This window comes from Parus major, chromosome 4, assembly GCF_001522545.3.
Source record: "Parus major isolate Abel chromosome 4, Parus_major1.1, whole genome shotgun sequence".
In the NCBI taxonomy this organism is placed as follows: Eukaryota; Metazoa; Chordata; class Aves; order Passeriformes; family Paridae; genus Parus; species Parus major.
In genome coordinates this window covers 20,042,274-20,070,139 of record NC_031771.1, presented here as the reverse complement: position 1 = coordinate 20,070,139, position 27,866 = coordinate 20,042,274, and the positions used below count along the sequence as shown (strand labels likewise).

At 43.4% G+C, this 27,866-nt stretch overlaps 2 protein-coding genes and 1 long non-coding RNA gene across 3 annotated transcripts in view; 2 read left to right on the top strand and 1 right to left on the bottom strand.

The window, feature by feature from the left end:
* Positions 1-870: 870 nt before the first annotated feature.
* Positions 871-5,816, top strand: LAMTOR3 (late endosomal/lysosomal adaptor, MAPK and MTOR activator 3). The gene is made up of 7 exons (XM_015625291.1): positions 871-931; positions 1,168-1,221; positions 1,398-1,432; positions 2,087-2,145; positions 2,982-3,115; positions 4,189-4,252; positions 4,959-5,816. The coding sequence occupies exons 2-7, from the start codon at positions 1,213-1,215 to the stop codon at positions 5,030-5,032; spliced, it is 375 nt and encodes a 124-aa protein (XP_015480777.1). The 5' UTR covers positions 871-931; positions 1,168-1,212; the 3' UTR covers positions 5,033-5,816.
* Positions 5,817-7,091: 1,275 nt separating this feature from the next.
* DAPP1 (dual adaptor of phosphotyrosine and 3-phosphoinositides 1) lies at positions 7,092-27,437 on the bottom strand. The gene is made up of 9 exons (XM_015625289.2): positions 27,316-27,437; positions 18,926-19,048; positions 15,986-16,119; positions 13,083-13,213; positions 11,729-11,776; positions 11,433-11,495; positions 9,405-9,490; positions 8,777-8,864; positions 7,092-7,818 (listed from the first exon to the last, which is right to left on the bottom strand). Exons 1-9 carry the CDS (start codon positions 27,345-27,347, stop codon positions 7,768-7,770), a joined length of 756 nt encoding a protein of 251 aa, XP_015480775.1. The 5' UTR covers positions 27,348-27,437; the 3' UTR covers positions 7,092-7,767.
* LOC117244220 overlaps positions 22,053-27,866 on the top strand; it is a 36,087-nt gene continuing 30,273 nt past the window's right edge. Inside the window, exon 1 of the long non-coding RNA XR_004496854.1 lies at positions 22,053-23,489. This is a non-coding gene — a long non-coding RNA (uncharacterized LOC117244220). The remainder of the gene's footprint in view (positions 23,490-27,866) is intronic.

Genomic DNA, 27,866 nt, shown 5'->3' with positions numbered 1-27,866 from the left:
GAAGGGCAACAGAGCTGGGGAATGGTCTGGAACACAAGTCCTGTGAGGAGCGGCTGAGGGAGCTGGGGGTGTTTAGCCTGGAGAAGAGGCAGCTGAGGGGTCACCTGGCTGCTCTACAAATCCTGACAGGAGCAGGTAGCCAGGTGGGGGTCAGCCTCTTCTCCCACACATCCAGTGACAGGATGACAGGAAATTACTTCAAGCTGTGCCAGTAAAGGTTCAGGTTGGACATTAGCAAGAAATTCTTCACAGAAAAGGTGTGTTGACACTGAAATGGGCTGCCCAGTAAGGTGATGGAATTGCTGTTGCTGGAGGTGATGGACTAAAGACTGGATGTGGCACTCAGAGCCATGGTCTGGTTAACATGATGGTGTTCAGTCATAGTTTGGACTCAGCGATCTGGGAGGTCTTTTCCAACCTAAATGATGCTGTGATTCTGTGCTTGGCTTGTAGCAGCTTGGTTTTTTTAGAGAAAAAGCACTGTGTGCTGAGTAGGCTTGGGGTGTTTTTAGTCTACCACAGGGGTCCTGCATGCTGATAGAAGACTTTGAAAACAGATACCATTGTTACACTGTGGGCAGCTACTAAATTAATCTATTTTATTTCTTCACATTAGCTGTTACATTATTAGCCTGGAGGTCCATGTTTTGATGGACTAGATCCAAAAGTACGAGAAATAAGCAACAGTGGAAGAGTAAAACTGGCAGTAACTCTACTCGGCAGAAAAAGACGTTCGCTCTCTGCTGTTGATGTTCTTTAACTGAAATGCTGCGGTTTGTTTTGGTTTTGGTTAGTTTTGCTGCCGGGGCGGAGGGCGGGGCCGGCGGGAAGCGGTTCCGGGGCCGGGAGGGCGGTGCCGTGGCTCATGTGACAGCGGCTCCAAGGGGAAGCGGCGGCGGAGCCGTGCGGGGCGCGCCGGGGGCGCGGACAGGTACGGCGGGGCGGGCAGGGAGCGCCCCCCGCACCCCCCTCCCGGGCCGCGGTGGTCTCGGCCCAACCGCGCGCCCTCCCCGGCGCGGCTGGGAGCGGCTGTACCACGGCAGCGGGGCGGGGGGTGGCGGCCGGCCGGGCCTCGGGGACGGAGCGCGCCCTCCCTTCGGCCGCTCCCCTCCTTGGAGGCGGTGGCCGCACCCGCGGTGACGGGCGGCCTGTCGTCTTGTCTCGCAGGCCCGCGGAGGTGGCGGCGGCGGCAGCACCGGGCGGGCCCCAGCCATGGCCGACGTGAGTGCGGCTTCACGGGGCGGGCGGGACGCGGGCGGTGGCTTCTGGCAGGGGTGCGGTCGGGGGATGCCGAGGTCGGGCCGGGGCTGTCCGGGCGGGCGGGCGGTGTTTCGGGCTGGGGCGGGGAGGGAGCTCCGAGCGGCCGTGAGTAACGCGCTGCCCGTCTCTGCCCGCAGGACCTGAAGCGGTTCCTGTACAAGAAGCTGCCGAGGTAACGCGGGGCCGTGCGGGGCGGACACACGGGGACATGGCGAGGGCCATCTGGTGCCAGCCCTCTGCCATGGGCAGGGACACTTCCCACTAGACCAGGTTGCTCAGAGCCCCATCCAGCCTGGCCTTGAACACTTCCAGGGCGGGGTATCCACAGCCTGCCTGGGCAGCCTGTCCCAGTATCTCACCACCCTCACAGTAAAGAATTTCTTCCTGATAGCTAACCTAAATTTCCAGGTTTTCAATTTGTCCACATTTCTCCTTGTCCTGTCATTGCAGTTCCTGATGAAGAGTCGCTCTCCGGCTTCCCTGTAAACTCCCTTCAGATACTGGAAGGTTGTTATGAGGTCTCCACTCAACCTTCCCTTCTCCAGGCTGAACAGCCCCAACTTCCTCAGCCTGTCTTTGTGGGGGAGGTGCTCCAGCCCTCTTACCAACTTCATGGCTTCCTCTGGACTTGCTCTGGCAGTTCTTATTATTGGGGCCACCAGACCTGTACTAAATAGAACAAATACTAAATTGGTGAAGGCATCAGTTTTTTTTCAGTGTTTTCCCCTTCCTTGCACATTTGTTCACACAAAAAAACCCTTTCCTGCTAATTATTGTGTTCTTTAAATGGTGTCTCTTCTTTTCTTCCTTTTCTTTTTTTTTGCAGTGTTGAAGGTCTTCATGCTATTGTAGTCTCAGACAGAGATGGTGTGCCTGTTATCAAAGGTAACTTCAGCTTCTCACTGTGCTCTGCAGCTGAAAACCTGATTGAACAGCAGGGGGTGGAGAAGTACAGAAAAATCTTCTTGGTTATGCAAAATACCTGAAATATCCCAAATGGTAGAATTGAATTGGATTTTAAGTAAAAGTTCTGTAGTTGATTATGTACCTTTTTAAATGTATCTTGTTGTTTGTGTCCTCAGTAATTGTAGTCCAGGGAAGTTTTCCTGGGTGGTAGGGGTTGGAGTGCTGTGTAAGGTCCTTGTATCTTTAAGTCCCTCACAGGCTGATTGATGCTAAGTAGGAGAGAGAGCTTGGCAGTGTTTTGTTGGCTTTTTTAGTACTTTAGTTTTTATGTTCTGCAGCCCTTGTTTCAGATGTTCTTTCCTTGTGAGTACAATAGTTTAAGGATACAAAGATTCAGGTATTGCAGATTTATTTTGTTCAATGCCCCAGGGTATTCAAACCCCCAGCAGAATTTGCACATCTTCATCTGTATGCAATCAAGTAAGTGACTGTGTGCCAGTAATCAGTTCAAAGGCTGGAATGGGTGCAAACAGTGTGGGACACAGAACCAAAGGGATGTGAGCACAGGCTGTGCATCCTAAAGGAAGACTCTTTCTTAGTTATGCTAGGAAGGATGCTGGTGTAACAAGCTTTGATCATACAGAGAGCATTAAATGATGTACAGCTTGTGAAAACTGTCTGGTGTTCCTGTGGGAGCACCTCAGATCTCTTGCATGTTTCTCTGCTTTTGCAGAGCACTAAGCTGGATGAGGGTTTGGGATGCAGTAAGAGAAGAGACACCATGTCAAGATAAGGATTTTCTTGTTTTGTTCTAGTTGCCAATGATAATGCTCCAGAACATGCACTGCGACCTGGCTTTTTGTCCACATTTGCCCTTGCCACAGATCAGGGCAGTAAGTTAGGACTCTCTAAAAACAAAAGTATCATCTGCTATTACAATACATACCAGGTGAGTAACCTCAGTGTGCCCTGTCCTCAGTGACTTCAGCTGTTCCTGCTTTACATTGAGCAAGAGAAAGAAGGTTGTTTAAGCTCTGGTAGATTTTCACTAGGCTGCTATTGAAGTAATTTTGGCTTATTTCTTACACAGCTTAAATGGTTAAGCCAAACTTTCACAGTATTTATTAAACTTTTGTTATATTTCTTGAAACTTGAGATTTAATGGTTGACAGTGGGAAAGTGTAGTAATTCTGAATTTGCAGGAGGTGTTGCTCAGGTGGTCTTCTGAATCTTTTATGAAAGGTTCATATTCTCTTTTATAAACAATGTTTATAATTAGTGACACCTAACGTTAATTAAAGCACATGCAGCCTAATTCATAGCTAATCTTCCTGCCAGTATGGCTTTGTGATAAGGAAGCCTTGAAATACAACTCACAATTTTCACAAATAAACTGATTATTTGTGTCCAGAAGTCTATCATCTACTACATTTCTGCTCCTTCACGAGTCCTGGTGGTCCTGAGATCTTTTAATTATGACTGCAGTAAACTGACCAGCTGTTAAGCCTACAGCATGTCAAGCTTTGTTTTGAAATTAAGTGGGTGAATGAGTTGGTTTGCCCACATCAGTACATTGCTTTGACTCTCTTGATGCTACTATAGCTTACTGTTGTGCCCAAGGTGCCAGTGCCCTGTTAATGGAAGAACAGATACTTCTGTACAGGGAACAGAATTTTAAAACAATAAACCTGCCTGTCCTCCTGTTTCCTGTGGAGGGTATGGTCTCTGTAGTGTAATCTGCAGGATCTGCAGCTGAAGTAGGGTCCTGTAGAATGTGGAGGCAGAGGGAAATGCCAGGTTTTCCATGTGCAGCTCCCTGGACTGTAGTGTAAATTGTGTTGGTGTTTTTAACCATGAATCAGACACAAGAACAGATACACTGAAAAGTCACGTCTGTGGCTCTTGCTCTTGCTTGTCCTTTAAACCAAGGAGGCTGCTTGTTGCAGAAAAATTTATGTGGAAAGAGCCCTGACATCCAAGATGTGTTAGCTGCTGGCTGAGCACTTCTCTCTCTCCTTGCAGGTGGTGCAGTTCAATCGCTTACCTTTGGTAGTGAGTTTCATTGCTAGCAGCAATGCCAATACAGGTAAATATAGATATTTGTTTTAAAGATTGCAGTATTTTAAGGCCTGGGTATTTTAATTGAAAATAAATTCCCTGAATTCACTTCAAGTTAACTTAGTTCTTGCTGTGAATTTAGTTAGCATATTGTGAAAGGTGAGAAGGAAAAGGTGAGAGTAAAAATTCACAGAATTTAGGTGGCTTGCTGGAGTTACAATTCTTCTATAAGCAAGTTTGTCCTGCGATTAACCTTGCCCTTGCTGCATGGGCAGGTACTGTGCTGTACAAGGCAGCTGTTTGCTGTCTTTCCTGTCAGTCAAGTTAACATTCTTCAGCAACATGTGCAGATTTGTCTTTAGTTCTGTGGGGTGGGGAAATCCTTCAGCCAGACCCTAGCCTTGCTCATGAGGACATTGGCTAATGAATATGAGCAGAAGGGATTTAATTCTCATGCAGCTTCTTGGGCCACAGCAGCTATGGGAAGCAGCAAGGCAGTAGTGGGGGAGAGCTGTGCCTCTTTTAGTGTCAGGGTGCCTCCTTTAGTGCCAGGGACTGTAGACACCCTGCAGTGGGGTTCTGGCCACTGTTCACAGGAAAGTGAGTAGCTCACATGAAACATTTCAGGCTTTGGAAAACACTGCCTGTGACTTGGGAAGGGGAGGGAGCTGCAGGCTTTGGAGAGAGGCTTCTCAGTGATGTTGTTTGATGGAATATTCTGTCTCCCTTTCCAGGGCTGATTGTAAGTTTGGAGAAGGAGCTCACACCCCTGTTTGAAGAACTGAGGCAGGTTGTTGAAGTTTCTTAACCTGATGGTATTGCCAGAGTACAGCATTCCTCTGCAGCCCAGTGGACAGAAAGATTCAATAATCGTCAGTCTAATAACACGTCTCGGAAGAAATACCACAGCTCCTTAGTATACTAAGTAAGAGTAAATTGTACATAGTACTGAATCTGAAATGATCTACCAATGTGTTGTAGGTGGATGTTACTTTAGGCCATGCTTGTATTGTGCAGTACTGGAGAGCCCACCAAAATAGCTCCCATGGAGTTTAGCTCAGCCAGCTGAGCCAGGTCGGTGCGATGCCCTTGGCTCAAAGGAGCAACCCCCAGATCTCTTGCTTTACAGGGCACCAGGCACATGGCAGGGTGAGTCCTCAGGCCGGCCACCACTAGGTTGTGGGAAAGCAGATCAGGTGGAGAGAGTGAGCAAAGAGTGGTTGGAGGCATTGTGCGAGCAAGTGTGTTAGCGGTGATGTGTCGGTACAATCACTTAATATCCCAGCTTTCTTACACCGGGTGTACTTTGGCAAGGGAGTGCTACTAATCTGGATGCTAGCTGCATCCTGCTTCCACTAGGAAGAAAGCTGTTTCTATGGAAGCTATTGCTTTAGGGACTTTCATGATGCCTAGCTAAAAGCACCCAAAAAATGTCTCACTTCTTCATGGGTTTTTTTGTGTAATATGGTTGTGAAGATCTCATGTCTCATAGTCTTTGTGTGGGTTCATCACTGGTGACACTCTCAGCTTATTTACCCTTAGGTTTTCTTAAGTAAATAAATATAAATAAAAACCAATATTTTTAAATGACAGAGCCTGGTCCACTCTTCTGTTGCACTGTAATACCCCACAGCACATGTGCTTGTCTCTGGAGAGAAACAGGTCTCTTAATTGTTCGTAAATGTCCAAAATCCATGAATTTCTAGGCTGAAAACTAACCAGTGCTTCTCTCAGTTGGGCAGTAAGGATATCCAGTCCCAGGGCAGTGCAGAGATCCTGTTGCTGGGGATCAAGCCTGTGCACTTAGCCCCACCCTGTTGTTCCCTCCCGTGTCCCCTTATGACAACTGCCAAGCATTGCAGATCTGAGGGACAGCTCTGGGCAGGTCTGTGCCCCAGGCTGGGAAAGGGGATGCCATGGCCCCGTGTTCACATCTCATCAACCTTTGGTGCATCAGGCAGATGGGGGAAACAGTGGTGCTGGAAATGACAGCTGGGAGTTCTTGGCTCAAAAAGAGATTACAGCTTGCCAGTCAACCCTTTTCCATTTAAACTAAGCTGGAATGGGACTGCTGTTGCTGGTCATTCCAGAATCAGCTGGAAGGTGTGTGTATTTCTGGCAAAATGTGTTTGTGTTCCAGCAAAGGCCTCCCCTTGCTGTTTGCTTCCGCTCTGCCTGTCACCCAAGGTCACTGGCTTCAGTCTGTGACACCAGGTGCTGAACTTGTTTGCAGTGTTCTGTGAAGCAGCCTGTTGCTGTGAAAAAGGGAAGGCTAAGTTTGTGGTTTCTCTACAAGCTCCATTTCCAAGCAGTGTTCAAAGGACAGTGATGCTGCTGTTGTCTCACTCTCACACAAACTCAGCAAAGGTTTTTAACTAAATGGGACATGCCAGTTTGTTAAAGCTTCATTAAGGGAAAAAGGAGGACAAAGCTTTAACAATACAGTACAGGAATATAAAAGACCTATGGTAGTTTTATAACAACATTTTATTCAGAAAACAGTCTGTATAAAAATATTTACAAATACTTTGAATTTCTAAGTTGAAATAAAATGCTATTTATATGTCCAAATCTAGATTTTCTTACTTCTTCCAATGTGCTTTTGTCTTCCTCTTCTGCACTCCCAGTAAAGGCAATTACCAAACACCCCCTTTTTGCACACCCCTTGAGGAGGCACAGGATTGCACAGGGGATCTTTCTCAGAGCATCTTGCAGCTGGTCTTGAGCCTCTCCAGTGTGTCAGACTTTGCTTCCAAAATGTAACATCTGTTTTGAGTACAGCACCAACTTCATGGGGTTGCACTTCTTGTCTCTGTAGTGAGCCACAACGCTGTTAAATGTGTCCTGTGAGTGCCAGGAAGCAGCTACTGTTTCTCATAACCCTGGCTGTATACAAGTGTGCTTACATGATGCTGCTCACCATTACCTACAGATGCTGTTTGAAACAACCATTCCCTTGTAGCCATCACTGTGGTATAAAGATAAACCATATAAAAATTTGTTGGACCAGAACTAAGTGTCACACATCTGTCACTTTGAAAAGGGTCTTGAAATACTACTTTCTGGATTGCAATATAGATACTATTTACAACATGTAATTCTCTCATTTTTCTTGTGGTTTAAAGCCTAAACAGGTAATAAAAAGACAATGTTTCCAGAAAGGACCTCTTTTAAATAAAAGGTTCAAGGTTACAGAACGTGATACTGATCCTTTGTTGTGATGGAGCTTGCAATAAATTATTGAGTGCTCTGAATAACCACAGAAGTTTTGAACAGTGACCACTTCTGTGATTAGTTGGCAGGTGTTTGGATTAAGTGTGTTACAAGCATACAGCACGCGTGTTAAACCCATGCTCTGTTTGTACAACCGTCCCCACGCGTGACTCGGCGGCCCCAGAGCTGCAGGATCCCGTGTGTGCAGGGCTGGGTGACATCTGTGTGGGGGCACAGACAGCACTGGAGACGTGAGGCTGCCCACTGGTAAGAGGCTTCCCCTTGGAGAGAGGCCATTCCTGCCAGTGGAGCAGGAGTGCTGGCACACTGCTAGGAACTGAGGGTGGCGTTGCGCTCCTCCAGCTGCTTCCGTATTTGTGACTGGAATGGAAAGACAGTCCATTACTGCTTGCCTGTGTGCATGTGGGTGAGTACAGGCAGCCCAATTCCTGGTATTTTTTAGGAAGCAGTGCTTTTAAGCCTTTTCCTTGTCTTCTCATTCCTGCTATCATGACCTAGGACATGCGGTCTGGGCTGATGAGCCGCATTGTTTAGCAAGCACATATAATGACATCCTTAGAGATGGAAGTAATTTTTTCTTACTAATGAGCATGCCTGTTACAAATGCACCCCAAAAACACTGAAGTGGGTTTGAAGGCAGACCCATTATTCTCCTGTGCATGGCACTGATGAGGCCACACCTTGACTGCTGTGTCCAGGTCTGGGCCACTCAGTTCAGGAAGGTGCCTGAGTCCAGAAAAGGGCAGTGGAGGGGAAGGGGCTAGATCATAAATCCTATGAGGAACAGATGATGGAGCCTGGGGGTGTTTAGTCTGGGGAAGAGGAGGCTCTGGGGTGACCTTACCACTCTGTAACTCCCTGAAAGGAGGGGGTACTCAGGTTGGTTTCTTCTCCCAGGCTGCCAGTGAGAGAACATAGCCCCAGGCTGTGCCAGGGGAGGTTTAGACTGGCATCAGGAAGAATTTTTTCACAGAAAGGTGTTGTTAGACATTGGAATGGGCTGCCCAGGAAGGTGGTGGAGTCACCGTCCCTTGGAAGTGTTTAAGAAAAGACTGGGTGTGGTGCTCAGTGCCAAGTATAGTTGACAAGGTGGTGATTGGTCAAGGGTTGGACTTGATGACCTAAGAGGTCCTTTCCAACCTAATTGATTCTGTGAAAATTGCATATTCCAATCTAGCTGGCCTGGCAGCCAGAAGAAGTACTCCCTTGTTTTAGGTGCTGAGAGCTGTAGGACTGGGGTGCCACAGTCCTGGGGGGGTTATGATGGCAGTACCAGGTGCTGCTGCCCAGGATGCCGTGTAACAGCACACATCCTTACCAGTTTCCACCGCAGGATTTTAATCCACTCGTCAGCTTCTATCCCAGTTTTTGCACACAGGTAGTATGTCCTTAGTGGGAACACTAAACTGTAAGTAAACAAAGCTTTCTTAAGTTGCTAGAACGACTGGCAGTTCTCCCCAAAACTGAGCCCAGCTGGCCTGTACCAACACTTGGTGAGACAGAGCAGGGCAGGGAGGCTGTGCTCCCGTTCAGCCACCAGGAGGGAGGTTAACCAAGAGAATGGCTGACAGTCATTTACAGCCCAGGGCCTTAAAGATAAGGACCCTTCTAAGGATAAAAGACCCACATTTGGGCACTTCTAAGAAGAGGTTACCATGTGACCTGTATCAGTGTCTGACCCCAAGATCCATGAGTCTAGATGATGATTATAGATGCTTATAGAATTAGAAATCCCACTGCAAATGGGTCTTTCCTTTTGGCTGGAGTAATTTGTCAAAGCCATGCAGGACTGACAGAAACTGGCTGACAGAAATAGACTTTTGAGTTAGAGGATGAGCAGGATCACAGCCACCAAGGGACCTTTCAGAAGCAGGCACTGTTTACATTTCAAAATTCCCTTTCTATTTTGAACTTCCCAGCAACATGGAGAAAATCCTACAACCTACCAGAAACAATTGACTCTTTCCTGGGAATAGTCAAATTGCACAGCTGAGCATTCAGTTAAGTCAAGTGCTCGAATTGGTTCCGTAGCCTTGAAGAGAAAATGTTTTTAAAATGTGGACACATGAAAACAGAAGATAAGGCTCTCAGTTCATCTTCAGTTCATCTGGACCTTTATAGGCACCTCCACAGGTTTTTCCAGACATAGTTACAATGGCTGCAACACTATAAAACTCAAACTAGCAAGCATAACATCAGTGGTATGATATGAAGTGAGCTTAACATGAAAAACACAGGACAGTTCACATCTGGACAAGCAACAGAGATCTCTACTGCAGGAATGTCTGAGCTACATGGAGGCTGCTGAGGGTTTGGCTGTGTAATGTAACTGAGACAGCAGCAAATCTGGTACCACTTTCAGCAAAGCTTTACAGAGACAAAGGCATGGGTATAAGTCTTACCAGACTAGCCAGCTGTTGGAGATTTAATTAATTCCTAAATTCCTTAAAAGGATGTAGCTGGGTAAGGAGAAATGTAGAAGCAAAGCCAAAGTAGTGCTTTGCAGCAGAAATTACAGGTTTGACTGCCTGAGAAGCATCTGTGTGTCCATGTGTACCCAAACACACACACACACACACACACACACACACACAAGTATATATAAAAGTTTCTTTGGATAAGGTCAGGTGTAGGGTCAGGTGCAACTCATCTCCCTTAGGACTTTCATTCTCCTCAGCTGTGAGAGTTCTTCCTCCATTTGTTTCTACCTCACACTGTTAATACTTTGGAAGAGGCAGCTTAATTAATTGTTTTCTGCCCAAACACACTTAGCTGTTTACATGGTCCTCCATCGGGTATATAGAGGTGTGTGTTTCTTTGTAATCTTCCCTTAATATTTTTGCTGACTGAGTGGCTGTTAGTGATACCCTACATCAGAAGAAAGCCTCTTGTGCTGTGGTGTGATAGCAAATGCTATCCCAGGGTCAGCTGCAGACTTCTCATGTGTAGGTACCTGCAACCCCGCAGCAACAACAGGAGTGCCAAGAGACACTGGAGCTGCTGCCTGGAAGGAGGTCATATTCCTGGCAAAGACAGAAATTCTCACCTGGTAAGACTCTAATGGAGTGCTGCTCTTTGAAATGCTACTCTGCAAATTTAATTCAAGTTATCTTGAACCAAAATGAAAATTGATGAAAAGCCCTGCAAAAACCTAGCTGTTTATAAATGGTAATGTTTGGTGAGAGAAGGCAGTTGTATCTGCTCTTGTGTAAAAAACATGAAGAGGCTTGAAATAGGGCTTGGCAGAGGTGAACAGGCTGTGTTTATGAAGGAACCTCAAACAGAGACATTGTAAGGGCAAAGAAACTCCAGAAGTGTTTCTTATCTTTACTCAGATTAAGATAGAAATGGAGCAGAAACTGTAAGGACCCAATGTTTTTCCCAGATGCTGTAGGTTAGTTTTTGTAAGAAGTAATTTTTAAATTAATGGTTTTCTATGTATCCTGTGAGACCACTTGAAACAAAAGGACGAAATTAAAGAAGGCAAAGAATACTATGATATTTTTAGAATTATTTTAGCAGCGTGCTCTCTGTTACATTGTGTCTAAGCTGCCAATAACTGTTGTGTTGTGCTGGTAGCTTAAAATCAACTTTAAAAAGCAACCCAAAAATGTGTTCTAGGCCAGGAGCAGCCTGGTCTAGTGGAAGGTTTGCCTGCCTGTGGTGGAGGGCTTGGAAGGAGGTGCTCTTTGAGGTCCCTTCCAACCAGAACTATTGTGAGTAAAAAAGCCCTGTAAACTCTATCCAGTAGCTAAGACTGGCAGAACACAGTCAGTGTTTTCAGATGTAAAATTTACTTTCTCTTGTTGAAGTCCTCAGCAGAACTGACTTTACTTGGCAGTTCTGACCCCACTGGCGGTATGGAAAGCTTTAACTTGGGAAGCTGTGATGCAAATATGAGAAGCCAAAAGATACAAGGAGGCTACAGCTGCCTGTGTGATGTTTGAACAGTAGAGCTGGTGTTTGCTACTTACTGTCTGGTCTTTGAAGTACTTAAGTTCATTCCTATGCAGTGTAAACCACCTTGTCTTCCAGCTCTGAAAGATCAAGAACAAATGGTAACTGTTTTGGGAGAGTTTAGTCTAACACTCCTTAGGAAAGAAAACCTTTTAAAGCTGTTGGCTTGCTCTGGTTTACAGTTTGTTGTTGCTCAAAACACAAATTGCTCCTCTCTGCAGGGAAACACAGGCGGAGCAATTTCAGCTCCACATCATCTTTAGCTTCTGTGGTTGATCACAGAGTGGAAGCAACGAGTAAGAGTTTTCCTTACCTTGACTATTTTGCCTTGTTTTATCAAATATCCTTCCTTGGTACCAAGCTGTGAAGTAACAAAGAAAGGGATTGCGGTTAGAGGCTGAGCTCTGCTTCTATTTCCCACATCCCCCTCTTTGCCTACATCAGGAGGATGGATCAGTCCTTTGGGAAACTCCTCATAGCCACTTGCCCTCACTTCAGTGCTCCCCTTGGGCCCATCCAGCCATCAAACATGGAGCTGTGCTGGCTCTGAAGGCAGCCCCCTGGACTGTGCCTCCCCCAGGGAGCTTCTGGCCTGCACCTTCTCAGCCAAACACAGCAAAAAAGCTGCAGCTAAACTTTATTTATTTAGTTGGATGGTTGCTTTGGTACGTGCTGTGAACGGAAGCACACAGGGTTTAACTGACAGTGGAATTATCCCCAGAAAATGCTCCTCAAATGCAAACAGGGGAAAGTGCTGTTTCACTGAGCTGTTTTCTTCTCTCAACCAGGCCCACCCTTGAGAGGAAAAACCTGTTATGTTCAATGTGCTTCTTAAAAAAATTGGGGTTTGAACTGCTTCTCTGGCATCCCGAGTGACACTTGGACCTTATGACTTCTTAGGCACTGACACTGTGTAGGACCTGTCTGTGAGACTGCAGATCTCTGAAAATCGAAATCTTGCCAAGCTGCCACTTGAAAAAAAATTACCTTTTATTGGTGGTGTGTGGAAGTCAAGTTTCTTTGGAGGTTAAAATGTAGCTCAGCGATGAAAGGTTTATTGTGAGACACATCAGAAGTGGTTCTTCTAGCAACTTCATTAGCCCATATTAACATAACTCCTCCTTTTTTCCCCAAAAGGTACAGTATATAATTAACTTTTCTCTCTGTTCAGAGCAAACTGTTCTGGAGAAATCAGCTGTCTCACTTAGATATGAGTTACAAGGGATTTAGAGACTCTAATTGCTGTTCAAGTGAGTCTCAAATGTCAGAATAGGTGGCCCAAATGTATATGATGATTTTTTTTTTCTGTGTGCATTTGTTGTTTTTTTTAAAACTCATAATAATGTTAATAATGATAAAATATTCTAAAAGATAAAATAAGAATGAAAATATTTCATATATTCTTTGTTTGGATAGTCAGACTCACCCAAGTCAGCTGCAGACAATGTTTTCCCAGGGACAGCACTGAAGTGACAACAATTATAAGAGCCTTTACTTGCCATGGGACTGCAGTGAGCAAGTCTGTATTTGCTTTTCCCTGTTTGGCAAAGACTTCTTGTGTTTACAAACCCATAAGGGGATTAATAACCAGTCTTACTCCATAGCTCATTCCAGCAATCGTGCTAGACTCGGGCCAGAAGCACCCTTCCCACCAGAACACAACTTACTGAGGGAGCATTTGGGACAAGGTCACTTTCTGTCCTTCCTGTCTGCATTGCAGTGTGAACACGGACAGACTCATAAATGGAAGGTTCTTCCACTTGCCGTGGGTAGGGATGCTTCAATACAATTAAGGTTCCTGGAGAGAAAAGAGCAGGAGTAATCCATCTGGCAAGTCCAGCTTAGAAAATAACTTGTCAGTCACTACATCTCTGAGGAATGGTTAATTTCACCTTTTCCTAAAATTAAAACTTGCAAATATACAGCACCTTTCCAAAACACTTACCCTTGCAAATGCTTGCATGAAATCTCTTGACTCATTAAATTCCTTTCCTGCCCAAGAGGCTGGGTTGGAGTATTTAGCCAGGATGCTAAACTAGACAGGAGGCCATAAGAGCCATTGAGTTTGCCAACATCCCACTAGGTAGTGCTTAAATCACTTAATCTGTCGTAGCTTTGGCTACAGCCTTCCTAACAGTAAACCCACATTACCATCACCTTCAATTGTTTTTACCACAGCTCTTCCCAGTTAAACCTTTTCATTGTAGCCATTCTTCCTTTTCTCCAAGTAAGGTCATGTTTATTGCATGTTCCCTGAAAAAAAGCTGCACTCTCAACAGTGAACCTATTGTACTTTTCAAAATAGCGAAGGACGTCCTTAAAAGAGTAACTGCTCTTCCATCTAACTCCATTCTTTAAAAATAATGTCACAGCACACCAAATGCTGCTCCATTTGCATTTCATGCTGATATTGCAGCTCTTAAAGAGGAGGGATGCTAGAACTGGTAACAAGTTGGACTTTAAACCTGCAGATGTATGAGTAATTTAAAAGTGTTCTGTAATGGGAAGGGCTAAAAAGAGAAGTGGAAAAGTTGTGTTTGAAGTAAGCAGCTGAAATCTGTTTGCAGACACAGGCCGTGTATGCAAATGTGATCTATTCAACTTGCCACAGGTGGAAAGTAACATTGGTTTAATTCTATCTGGCCTTGCAGAAAAAATATGCTTTACCATTTAAAATAAAATTGAGAACAGGTCCATCACCACTCCAGAGAAGCTACTCCTAAGCTGTTGCAGACAATCAGGGTATCATCAGCTGTACATATGGATACAAAAATGGATAAAAAGCCCCATTGCAGAACTGGAAGGACTAATATAACATTTCATACAGTATTTGTTTTGTAGTAAGTTCTCTGTGGATTTCTTTTTCCTCCTCAAATTGTAGAGAATAGTCTGGCAATTACACACAAGATCTAACAAAAGCTGCACTGTAGCAAGATTATTCTGCCACGTCTGCATCTGCTGATGCTTGGATTGGAGTTGATTCTGATGAGTCCCCTACCCCATTTTTAACAAAAGATGGTTATGACTCAGGAGAAATTTGGAACCTGTATCTGAAGGAGTATTGCCTGAGTGTTAATTCTCTCCTCCTCTCTACTGTTTTCCGTGGTATGGTAAGGTGGAAGGTTTCTTGATATGAGGTTTTATATATATATATATATATATATATATATACACACACACACATATATATATATACACATATATATACACATATATATATATATACATATATATATATATTTTGTATTCTGTAGCACATTTGACTTAGATTTTTCACACACCCAGTAGAATCTGATTAGGAAACTTTAAGATAACAAGTCTTGATCCCATCCATAGAGATCAGATAAAACCAATGTCTTGTTTATTAATATCTTCACCTGTAGTGAAGGAGTGAGGAATGGGGAAATACAAGTTTTATGTCATCTGAAGTCTTTATGGAGATTTCATGTGGGTGAATATGCCTGTGGGTGCATGCCTGATTTCCCAGGAAAAGTAGCTCACTGGCACAGAGGATACATGTAGGAGCTCTGTGTTTGAACCAGTTTTGAAAGCAATTTAAAAGGAGAGTATTTTGAAAAATACAAGTGCCATATTGAGTCTACAGCTGCATTTTTCTTGGGGGAGGAAATTGGCAAATGAGCCCTTGTATTTAATGTTAGTGTTAGCAGAGCACCGGTGCAAATTTAGTGTGTGACATGTTAGAGTTATTGCATGTGCCAGCTATCACTTAACTGGGCTCCTGCATATATAATTAGTACTGCTCTGAGTTATTTGCATACACTTGCCACAGAGGATACAGAAGCTTTTGGCATTAATTTGTACTGACATGTCTTCAATCAATCAAGTCTTTTTACACTTGAAGCTAAACATAAAGCTGACATTACCGTGATCATATCCACTTTGTTTCTTCAGGGATTCTAGTCTGATGGTGTTCAATTCACATGTAGGAATCAAGTTTAATATTTTGACCCTTAATTCAGGCAGCACATTGGTTGTTAAAGAAACTTGTGCCTTTTCTCTCTCCTCTTAAAAGCGAGGAAAATCACTGTGATGGCAGATGGCACCAGCATGGTGATGCACTGCAGGCAGAACAGGAGAGCTAGTTAAAAACACATTCCCTACAGGAAAGAGGAGCATAACACTGTAGACTCCTTCCTTGGACAAAGAATAGTGAGATGAAACAATTTCAAGTCGCTTTTCCATTTATTCTTATTGGGGGATTTCAGCTTCATAGATGCATATTTATTTCCTCACTAACACCGTGCTTTGGTTTGGCCGTTTTTGAGAACGTTCTAATCCTCCTGGTATTTTGAAATGCTTCCTCCTCTGAGAAACTGAAAGGAGCTCACAGCCCTGGATAGCAAAATCTCAATAAGCTTATGTGTGGTTTGTCTTCAAAGACCTTGAAAGATTTTTTGAAGTGGAGCTTTTTTAGAGACAAATACAGATGTGAATTTATGAACACTTTAGCAGAAGATCTATTTGCTAACACATCAGAAGCTCCTTTTAGTTAGATCTTTGTGAAGCATGGCTACAAATGAGTTCATACACACAATACGGTTCTCCTTACCTGTTTCACTTCCAATTAAAGGCTGGTTTGCAAAATGCATGACCAATTCCTTCAAGCTAGAAAATTCATTAAATCCAAATCTGAATGAAGTTCCTGTACATTCAACATGGAAGTGTTTCACAGAATCTTTTCCCCTAAAATAGAAGAGGAAAATTTGTCAAGATGTAAATGCCAAAGGCATTTGGCACTTACAATCCTTAAATAGCAGCTTTCACTGCAGGGAATCTGACCCAGATCACAGGCAGACAATCACTGTCCTACTAGTAATACTACTGTCATTACTGTCCCTCACTAATACTCTACACATCTGAAAATCAGATTTTAATTGCTGATTAAGAGATATGAGACGATGGAAGCCTAGAAAAAGCAAGTTGGTTAATTTAACTCTTACATCAGCAAAAATACAAAAGAGATTTCAAGCCTTCTGTCTAAATAGGATTAAACCCCTTCACTTACTGGACTTTAGTCTTGATGGTGCACTCAGTACCTATCTTGTTTTTCAAGTAGCATCCCAATCTCATTGAAAACATCTTCTGTTTCCCTTTCAAAAAAAATGGGAGTTTCCATTTTGCACCCAAGCAGGGGTTTAGTAACCTTTTTTAAAATACCTAGGGCTTTAGGGTTTGTTTGTTTTGTCTCTGTACTTGGATGATTGGTTCCACTAGGATGGGCACTGACAAACATGAACCAGAGTCCTTGTTCTGTAAGGGAAGTGACAGCTTTTGTTTATGAAACCTGATGGCATTTAGAGAAGTGTGCAAGGTCTCACTTCCTGGGTAGGCAATTATTTTGCATTCAGAAGACAGTGAAGCACTTATTTCAAGTATTTCTCCAGTGAAAAAGTTACTTTTGTTAATGCTACTAGCACCCAAAATAGCTGAGTAAACTTTGTCTGAGGAAAAACTTAACTAGCAAATATACTGAAAAAATGTGATGAAGAAAATTAATTATAGCTTCTCTTTCATTGTTTATTGCCACTTCCAAAGGAGATTATGATTTCAAACAGGTATTTAAATATTTATCTTTGAACAGTATTTATGAAACTGTAGAATATGACTCTATGGGCATCCCACGTTGTTTTGTGCCACAGTCAGCAGGGGCACAACAAGCCCAGTGCAGATGCTCCATGCAAGGGAAGAGCTGCTGTGACTGCTGCAGTTACAGGGTTTTCCATTTTTTGTTTAATTTCTTAAGATGATGTTGCAATGAGAGCAAATTCTACTCTGCTTCCTACTTCCTTTTCAGACTGATGTAGCTGGGGGAGGGGATTTCAGGCAATATGTGATCTCTCTTCCTACAGCTGTCAGTAAAAAACTTAAAGGATGGCTAAGCATTTTTTCCTTGAAAAATCCCAAAATATAATCATGACCAAAGTTCCTTATGAGGCTGAAGCAGAAAATAAAGTAAAAGCTACAGAAGATATTTTAGGACAGAAGGAAAATGACAGCTAGAATTGCTGAAATTATACATTCTACAGAAATGTATCAGAACAAAACTGAATTACTTATTCTAAAATTAAGTTTTAATTTTAGTCAAAAAACTGAAAGAAAATGTAAAATTAACCAGTAGAAAAACTGTAAAACAATTTAAAATCAAAATCAGAATTCAAAGGAGATGCACCAGCAGAAACAACAGAAGCTAACAGAACAGAATGAAAGATCAAACTTCAGACTGGGCTGTTCAGTTCATATGGTAATGCAGTAAGTAATTCTCACTACATGAAGAGCTAAGAAAGAGATAGGAATGGGCCTGAAATAGACTTTTGTACGTCTTCTAATGGTAAAATCTATTAAAGCAGAAAACTTATTTTCATTAACTAACACTTCTGTTTCCTATTAAAATAACTATTTAAATTTAGACTTATCATAATAAGTTGTTTCCTGAATGCTATTTAAAACTACCTTCAAGATACATATACATATATATATATATATAAATTGTCTGAGGTAGCTATCTCAAATAATGTTTAACATTTTGAAGTAAAAACAAAAAAATAACCAGAAAAACAATGATTAATTTAAAGTTACTTTTTTTTAAGGACTCATAAATGTCATTATTCTTTTTGACAATACTTGCCATGTCATTTCAGTCATTGCTACTCTGAATACTCATTTTGTAAAGTCACCTTCAGATCTGTTGGGCACCCTTTGTATAAATGGCTGCCTATAGTGGTAATAATTTAAACAGTGTGTGTAGAGACACGCTTGCTCCTAAGTCTTCTGTCAGAAAGGGGTGAAACACCTCATCATGTCTGATGCATGTGTCCTTAGGCTGCCTCACTAAAATGTCGTGGCTTTTCTCCTTCTGGGAGATTCTTTAAATGTGATTCAGCAGTGAAGTAACCAGGCCAGGCTACCTCTGCTCTGTATTGGTTGTATCCTGAACAGTTGTGTCCTGAATTGCTGTAATTGACTTCAAGGCCCTGACATCGATCCATCACAAGATGCTATTCAATTTAGCCATGCAGACTTGGCTAAGACTGAACCTTAGCACAGAACAGAGGAGTGAAACCAGCCAGTCAAACATTGGATCATCCTTCAGAGATGATGGTTCCTATACAGGGATTCAGAAACTAGTAAGGTTAGCATCTGTTAAATGTTTGCTGCTGTCCTCATCTTAAAACTTTTCTACTCCTGCCAGCTGTTTCCTAAGCTCTTTTAACTGACATGCAGACTTTTATCATTCAGACTGAAAATTTACAGCCATTCTATAGAATTATGTTTTTTACCAATAAGATTAATTCATAAATTGGAAAAATGAGAGCAGTTGTCAAATCCAATCCAATTTTTTTCCTCTAGAAAAATGTCATTCAATGGGATTATACCAATAGGATTATATTTCAAAATGGTTTAAACCCTAGGGAAAAAAAAAAACCTACCTTGTAATGCATGGAACATTCAAACATGGAAGTGCAGCATTAGATTAGTTCACATAACCTACCTTACAGAGAGGGAGTACAGATCTTCCCTTTCATTGCTCTTCCTCAAAAGATAGCTCCCATCCTTCCCGTTGGAGAGCAGCAGTGCTTCTGCTGCATGTCGGGTGAGATTGTCATGGTACCACCTGGGGAGACACAAGGGCTTAAAGCATCCTTCACTCTGCCCTAAACTGGCTGCTGCTGCTGCTTTTTGGAGCAGGGTTAATTCCTCTACAATTTTGTGTTATCCCCTTTCTCACAGGTACCCACAGCTTACACAGATCCGTGCCCCTGGCAGTGGCCTCCTTTTGACAGTGTCAAAAAACTGGTTTTTGTTAACGGAAAGTTGTGTACAAACAGCTGACTGTTTCACTGGATATAAAAACTCTGCAGTTTCTCCTTGCACAAGCAACAAAGTACCCAGGTCTGTGCTGATAAGGTGAAAGCAGTTTTGGGGGGTATACAGAATCCCTTGTCTATTTCCAGAAGCGGACATGGGTATATTCTTTGGTGCACTTCTTCTGGGCAAACAGGCAGCACCTAAACTCCTCATAAACTCCCTATTTCCCTCAACACATCGTCACTGCCAAGTTCTGCAATTAAACCTGCTTGCCTAAGCTCATAATTAAAGGGATCAAAATTAACTGACAGAATTTCAGTGAAAATTAAGATACTTTGCTATTGTTGTCTCTCAGCCAGGTGTGATCTGAGCAACAAAGGAAAACATCTCAACACTGTTCCAATTTATGTTCAGTGAAAATTAACTTCATTTTTATATAAAAAGTTTTGCAAGGACTTCACAGGAAGAAAATCCTGCAAAGAAGTCCAGGAAGTGTAGTTTATGCGTGTGTTTCCATTCAGAATGCTCCACAATAGAAACACCCTCTTTTTCACAAGAGGCAAATATCTCACTGGAAATGAAGCTGAGACTGAGCACAAAAAGCTGGAGCTATAAAAGGTTGGAGCTGCAATCCTGCAAGGCACACAATAATAACCATAGCCATGCACACACACACACACACACACACACACACACGAGGCTCTGGAACAGAAGGAGGGAGGGATACTACACCCAAGGCTCTGCTGGGAGCAAGCTTCCCTTGTCTGTATGTGGAGTGCTGCCAGGTCACCTTTCCCTTCCTTTAAAACTCCTGTAACATTGAGTTCTAAGCCTGTCACTGCTTCAGCCAAAGAAACACGGTTTCCCTGAAAGCAGAAGTGCCTTTGCAGCACTTTCCAGAACTTGTTTCGTGGCAGTCTTCGAAATGAAACCAGGTATAATTGTATCCTCTTTCTCCTTAGCTGTTCATCCCAAGTTTCCACCAAAGCTGGCTTCTCACACAAAGCTTTAACTCTCAATTTGGATGGCTGCCCATTTGAAAGGCCAGCTGGCTGATAAATTGCTTTATGAGAATCTCCAGACTCTTAACCCAGAGGAAGAGAAGATCCATGTGAAACTCAATACAGGCAGGGTAATGCTGTTTTGGCTCTAGAATGTGGTCCATCTTCACAGTAGAATAAAATAATGAATATTTAAAGATCAAAGTGTCATCCTCTGGAGCACCTGTTAGCCAAAATCCGCCTGGGGATTAACTGCTCAAGTAAGCAACAGGCAAAGGTCAGATCATTCCTGATGTGGGGAGGATCATATCAGCATGGCCAGACCTGCAGCTGAGAATGCAGCACTGTGTTTGGGGTGGGATTTCCTGACGCTTTTTGGCTCACTTCTGTGCAAAAGAACCAGATGTTGAGAAAATCTGTGAGTGGTCATTGTCATGAAGGAGGCAAATTTAGTTTGAGGTTGCTCATAACTGTGTCATTACCTTATTTCCAAAAAAAAACCCCTACTACTAAACTTTTGAAAGAGAAGTCATTTAAGTTTTAAAAATGCTGTGTTTAAATCCACTCTCTCTTTACACACAAAAGACCAGGGACTAATGAAATGCTACTATTATGAAAAAAAATAGATAAACCAACCAGAAACCAACAACAAAAAACCTTAATTGGGAAAATACTGTTGTTTGAAGGTGCACTTTTAAAACTTGGATGACAAGGCTGCACCAGTTTCTTGCCTAAATATGCTGTCTCAGACAAAAATCCCTCAAATGTTACTGTGTTGCTCTTGTTCAGCTCAAAATATGGAAGTGGATGGGAGACAGTAAGGAAGATCTTGGTGACAAAGGGACTGTTACATGTAGTTTTGGGTTTTTTCTCTTCCTGACGGTGACAGATGGTTTGGTCAGGTTACTTCGATGTTCCACTGTGAAAATTGTCACACAAACTCTGTTCCAATTGCTTAAACACACGTAAAATATTGAATTGCTGGAGAAAATTTAGAGTTTCCACCACAGACCACCAGAAAGGTAAACAAATACTCTATGCAATCTGCTCTTACAATCAAACCTGAGCTGAGAAATCACCAGGGATAAAAGTAATCTCAAACAGTCCTGTGGTTAGACACTACTAGATACACTTCAGCATAATTTTTTTTCATTCCTTCTATTTATCAGTCTCAGAAAAAACCTTTTAAACAGTTCTTTGAAATTGGCAAGCAAATCAAGATGGGAGTTATGGCTCATTTGGCAAAACTGTAAAAGGCAGTCCATTTTCAGCTTTGAAGCTTTGGTTGTCTTCTGAGTTATATCTGGGGCAGGGAATAGTTGATACAAAACACAGTACTGTATCTACCTTTATGCCATTTTCTAACAAGACATTAAGGAAACTAAAATGCTTTACAAACATCCTTCTCTTTGAAGCCTCTAGAAAGTCCTTCATAAAGCTGGATTGTCTTAAATCTTTGATTTTGAACATGGTGGATAACTTTGGACAATCGAGATGTTTCTGAAGGTCCTTCCAAAAGTCCTCTTTATAGAGTCTTGTATTCACTACAAAACAAGTCCAGAAATATGCTCTGTACTTTGACAGCTTTCAGACTGAAAATCATCAGTAGTGTAAAAATTGCCTGAGGTTCTTGACTGAGATTTCTCTGAGAAACACAAGAAGAAAGATAGGTTAAATTCCCTCCCTGCTTCAGAGCCACTTCTTCTGGCTGCCCTTGTAACACCCTCCTGATACGTATACATATCTCTGGGAGGTTTCTCCTTTCTGATTATTTCATTTTGTCTATTAAAAAAAAAAAAAAAGTGTAGTCAACTTTTTGGGTTTACTTTTCTACAGTTTGACCAGCAATCTCAGGCTGAGAGTTTATAGATGCTGTCACTTATCCATTCTTGTTACTTTAACTTCATCCTAAATGATGTTAAATGTCTTTATCTGGTCCACATAAGCACGTTTGTGTTGTGTGTGTGTGTTGTTGAATGACCCTGCCATCTTTCCTGCTCTTTGGAATGGCCAGTGAAAGCATGTCTTAGGATGGACAAGCACAGTCAATGACATCACTTTGGCTACCCCTTGAAAAAGAAAGCATTTTCAGATATCAGCCTATTCTTTAGGTCACACTGCATTGGTGACGGCATGGAGGAAGGGCTTTAGTGACGGCTTTTACAGGGAAGAGGAAACGAGAACCCAGTGCCCCAGAATGCCCAAACTCATCAGAGCACACAGCCTTGCCCTGAAGATCTGCCCCTCCAGTCACCAGTGGGGTTTCCCCATGGAATAATCCAGTGGCTGCTGCAGCTGTGCTAATCATCACAACTCCAGAACAGGATGTACTCACATTAAAATCTCTTCTTAAGAAGACTTCTGTGTAGTTAATGCAGCAGCTAGAGCTACCTACACTATGCTGAAGATCAGGAATATGTTACAGCAAAGTCTGGGGTGAGAAATTCCCTGTTTAGGTTAGAACATCATCCTCAAAATGTTCATTCTTTAACATCTCAAACTGTTCTAATGAAAAATGATAATGAAACTTCATTTCTGTGTCCCCTGCAGATGAAAGTCCTTAGGTATGGCATCTGTCATTTCTGATAATGCTGTTTTCAAAGAAATCATGTGGATATTTTGCAAAAAAAAATCTGGCTGGGTAAATAGGAGCTGCTGTATAAACATGCAGCTGGCATCAGATGGATAAACTTTTTAACAATAACAGAATACACAAGGAACACACACACTTATCCATGAAAGGATGAATGCTGAGTGACTTGCACAATTCTCTTCTGAGCCAGTTTTATGTGCAAACTGTGTAACACTCAGTAGAAACACTTGGTTTTTTTCCTCACAAAAATGAAAGATAGTAGCACCAGAAGAGAGCACAGCTGGAAGCTCTGGCTGCTATTTGGTGTAAGTGTTTGGAGCGATAACTCTGCGGTATGCCCAGCTACCAGATAAATGCAGTAGGCAGAGCTCACATTTAGTTTTGGTGTCCTTATCAGATGTTCTCAGTACTAGAAACAGCATGCATGTTTGGTTTGCTTTGGTGAAAAAGTCAGGCAATTCAAAGTTCCTTCTGTGAAGCAAGAAGGAGATTCTTGGTGTTCAGCTGAGTGAGCTCTGCTCTCTTCCCAGAGGCTCCCTCCCCTACTGCAGCAGGGCCAGTAGTGCTGGTGCTCTGTGGTGGGTGGAAAGCACTTTGGCTCTCTGAAGCAGAAACACAGCAAGTCTAATTCATCTCTTGTCCACCTCTGAAAGGTAACAAACTACCCATATGACTGGGAAGATGAGCCACCTGTGCCCCCAGTAGGACTTCACTCCAATATTACCCAGAGCAGTTATTTACCCTCAGTTGGGTTGATTGGATTTTTTGTTGTTTTTTTGTGGGGTTTTTTTTGTGGTGATAGATGTTGGCAAGTTTTATGTTTTGGTTTTGTTTTTAATTAAATATATCTTCTGCCACAAGGAGTTGAATTTGCTTACACTTTGAAACTATATTCTAGCCTCAAAGATGTATTCCCACTCTTAGATTAAAGCAGTAGTACTGCTCAATGGAGTACAAAGGAAAGCACTGACTTAACTCCTCTGGCTGGATACAATGCTCTTTATGTGCCCATGCTCCAAAAATTACTGTAAAATTGACTCACTAGTTCTCTATTTCTGGCATTCTGTATTTCAGCAACTTCCAGCTCTCATCTGTCAAGTTTAGTAGTTTAGGATTTTTAATTTTTTTTTTTTTCCATTGCCCATCATCTGAAAGATGCAAAAGTGTTCTCTGTACCTCACATCACTATAAGTGAAGTCTTGGCCATGTTTTTAATGGTGCCTGAGTTGACAGAGCTTTAAAGAATCTCCAAAAGGGCAAGAGTGCCAAGACAGAAGTTACAGGTGTCAGGCAACCAAACTGGTATTTATTAGGCATCCCTTCAATGTGTTACATTGAAACACTTAATCATGAACCTGTATAAAGTACTTTGCTGGAATACAAGGATGCCATTATATGGAAAAAATAATTTTAAAATAGAAACAAGAGGAAATAACATCATATATCCAGTCTTAACGTTTCTGTCTTCTAACTATAGACTTTCACTAGTTCAGCTTCTGCTTTTCACTTCTGTTTTCTCTCCCCCTGCTCTTAACTGCCTTCATACTGATTTTCACCCATTATTTGGCCCACTTTCTAGTCACTTCAATTTTTCCCTTGCTTGAATTCAAAAACAGAGATGAAGAAAAAAATTCTTATGACCATTTACTGTGTTCCAGTCTAATGTGTTCCTCAATTCCTCAATTTAATTATCACCTGATCTAGGCCTGTAGCCTTATTTCTCTTCTGTTACTAAAACAAAGCATGAAATGTCTTGTCCAGTCTTACTAATACCATCTGTGAAGGTATTGTCAAACCGGGAAGAGCATAAAAGCTCAGCTGCAAGGGGTCACAAAGAAAGCTCGGACTGTAGAAGGAAAAAAGGTCACAAAAATTTGTTTCCATTTGCCCTGTGCCTTTCACTTTCAACGACAGTGTCACCCAAACTGTGCTGTATTGGGATGCAAACTGTACTACCAGACCAGCCTGTAATTACTGGGTTGATGAGATATTCCACATTCTCGTCTCTTGCGCAAATAACAAAGGGGAATTCCCCAAACTCACGCAGTACGTGCTCAGCCACAGAAGCTCCACACTGAAGTCAGCTCTAGCAGCAACAAAGGCCACTGGAAAACAGGCTGAATCCAGGAATAACCAAAGAGGCCTTCAGAGAAGAACTTTAGTGTTCCCTTTTAAATATTCTGGTAGATTTAGGGACAAAGTTAATTGACGAGGCAACAAGTTTTTAACAATGTGTTCTGCTTTTGAGCTCCCTTTCCATTAAAAATTAGGCCCACCTATATGCACATCAATACACTGAAGCTGACTGTAATCTGAATTTTCACTGCATTGCTGACAGCTTTCCATTCTGTTGAACAGCTAACCTGGTAAACTACGAGCATGTCCTGGTACTCAGCCTTTTCTCTTAAGAGTAAAGTCCTTCCCATTTCACACTTCTTTAAACCTTATCCAACTTCTTTGATTTTTGCACCAGAAAGCAGAAGCTTTAAAATAAACTGCTTCAAATTCCCCCCAAAGTTACGTTAATGTTGAAGCTACTTCTCATTTGAATGACCATTTGTCTCTGTTGGAGACTCCTCATCACAACTGGGTCTCAGTCCTGCTGGATCAGCTGCAGGGGAACTCTGCACTGTGAGAATATGGGACTGAATTTAGGATGGAAAACCCTTGTGATAACTGAGAATTTCATTTTATGGTCTGGAGAGTGACACACCTACTTGTCACAGCTGGAAAGGTATTTACATTAAGAGATCTTTCAGGTTATGCTGCAAGAATGTCTGCTGCATGAGAACTTCTTCATATTTAGGGGAAAAAAAAGAAGGGGAAAAAAGTGGCTTTAGTACTAGCTGAAAAGAAAGGGCCTTGTTTAATAATTTGAAGGGACTCTTTGCCTGGTATTGCTTATTCACCTTTAATCTATTTAATTCAACACACTTCCCTGAAGGAGATGCTTAGTATTCTGTGGAAGGGTGAAAAGTTTTTCCATTGAAGTGGAAGTAAAATAAAGAAGGTACAGCTTTAAAAATGCATATTTGTAGTCCTCTCATCTGTACTCCTTCCTTCTGATGGATACCACATTAAGTACCACATCAAGCAGCATTTCTACAAGACTGTCTATGAGGATGAGCTCCTTGCTGCTTATAGGCACATGTTACTGGTATATATTATCTCAGACCACATTGTGTAAGTCAGTAAACAAATAGTCTGGTAACTGGGAATATTGCTTCCCACAACAGCTCCAACTAATTTTTCTTTCCTTCTTCCCTGTAAATAGTGTTTTAGGACGAGCATAATCTAACAGATGTAATGAAAAATTATATAATGCCTACTCTGGGTACGGCTGCAAAGTGACTTAATTTCATACCTGTTAGGTGCTTCAGTTAACAGGCACTGCATTAAAAGGTTTTTTCCAATACAGGAAAGTAGCACCACTGTAGAGATACTAGTTTCAAGCTATTTTTTGCACTCCAATTTGTTTGCTAAGCGAATGAATCACAAATATAAGCAATGAGTTGGTCCTAATCCTCAAGTGCTCAGGAAGCAAAACACCTTTACTTTTTTTCATCAATTCGTTTGAACGCAGAGGTGACACCAGAGCCTTTTTCGCTTTGTAAGAATGATCACTGGCCTTTTTTCTGCTTTGCCTCCCCTTTGCACTGCTGCCACTGATCGCACCCTGTCTGAACCCACCTGCGCTGCTCCTCCAGCCCGTGTTTATTCCTGCCCACGGCAAAGCTGCCGGTGACAAAGTGACCCAGGCCTTTCTCCTGTGAAAACCAAAACTAGCTGGCAGAAGAAAACGAGCGGGTCGCATCAGACAGGGAACAAGCTCTGTTGCAACCTTCGGCCTTCCTTTTTGCTCCTGGGGTTTTGCTTTTCGGTGAGCGCGATGTGCTCGCAGTGGCTGCGAATTGCCCGCTGCTCTCCCTGCTGGAGCTACGGGCACCTTTGGGAATCCTGCTGCCTCCCGGGGCCCGGCAAGGACAGCAGCTCCCCAGACCAGGGCCCAGGCCAAGCTCCAAGGAGACAGCTGAAGGCATGGCACAGGGAGGACAGGGATCTGAGGACAGCCTCTGGGTTTGGTGCTCCCTGGAAAGGCAGGGAAGTGGCACGGCACAGCCTGGGCTCTATCCGATGGCGATGGCTTCAAGGCCGCAGGGGTTTCCGAAGGAAGCTGCTCCCCTGCCACCAGCTTTCCACTACATTCGAACCGTGTCTGCGCTCTCGGTTTCTAGCTATTCTTTCTTTGTCCCGGTCCGCTGTGCCAGCCTCTCAGCGCTGCCACCGGGACGAGGCGCTGGGCTCCCCCGAGGGCTCACAGCACGCTCGGAGCCTCGCTGGGACAGACCCCGCCTTACCTCATCCCTCCCTTCGCCACCCAGACCCAGCAGCTCCCAGCCTGCCAGCCCAGCCGGGAGTCCCGGCACGCCCGGGGCTGTCCCTGAGGGCGCTCCCGGTGCTGCCCCGAGCTCCGCTTACCCCAGAGCCATCAGCTCCCGGCGCTGGGCCATGCTCCCGCCGCTGCTCACGCCTCTTCGGGGCTGAGGAAGTGTGGGCCGGCACCTCCCCGGGCGGGGCCCATCCCCTCCCTCCCCGGCCCGGCCCGGCCCGCCTCACCGGCCCGGCCCGAGGGGGAGACCCCCACCCTCAGCAGGAGCAGCCAGAGCCCCCCCGGCTTCCAGCGGTGCCCGGTGCCGCCCCCATACTGCTGACACTTTGGTTTGTGGCCAGAATAATTCATACTTCCCCTTGTTTTTATCTGCCCCTCCCAGATGTTCGTATTCCAAAGGCTGGTATTTCGTTGTCCGCTCGCTTTTCCCCCGCCATCAATCCACGAACGCCCCTCGCCTCTTCTGTGTCCGCCAAAGTACTCAGCGAGGAAATCTGTGGAGGTGAAATTTGTGGATCATTCTGTGACAGGTGTGCAATCGTGTCCCCGGCCAGCCCCCAGAACCCAGGGAGGTTGTGGTTTGCCCCTCCGAGCGCAGCTTCCCATGGCGCTGCCGCTGGAATGCCAAGGAAAGGGGGAT

Coding starts and splice junctions, on each gene's coding strand:
- LAMTOR3 (XM_015625291.1), top strand. Junction 2,146..2,981: donor TGGTGTGCCTGTTATCAAAG/GTAACTTCAGCT, acceptor GTTTTGTTCTAG/TTGCCAATGATAATGCTCCA. Junction 3,116..4,188: donor GCTATTACAATACATACCAG/GTGAGTAACCTC, acceptor CTCTCCTTGCAG/GTGGTGCAGTTCAATCGCTT.
- DAPP1 (XM_015625289.2), bottom strand. CDS start 27,347: ATGGCCCAGCGCCGGGAGCTGATGGCTCTGGG. Junction 11,777..13,082: donor TTGTCCCAAATGCTCCCTCA/GTAAGTTGTGTT, acceptor GTTACTTCACAG/CTTGGTACCAAGGAAGGATA. Junction 8,865..9,404: donor GAAAGAGTCAATTGTTTCTG/GTAGGTTGTAGG, acceptor GTTTACTTACAG/TTTAGTGTTCCCACTAAGGA.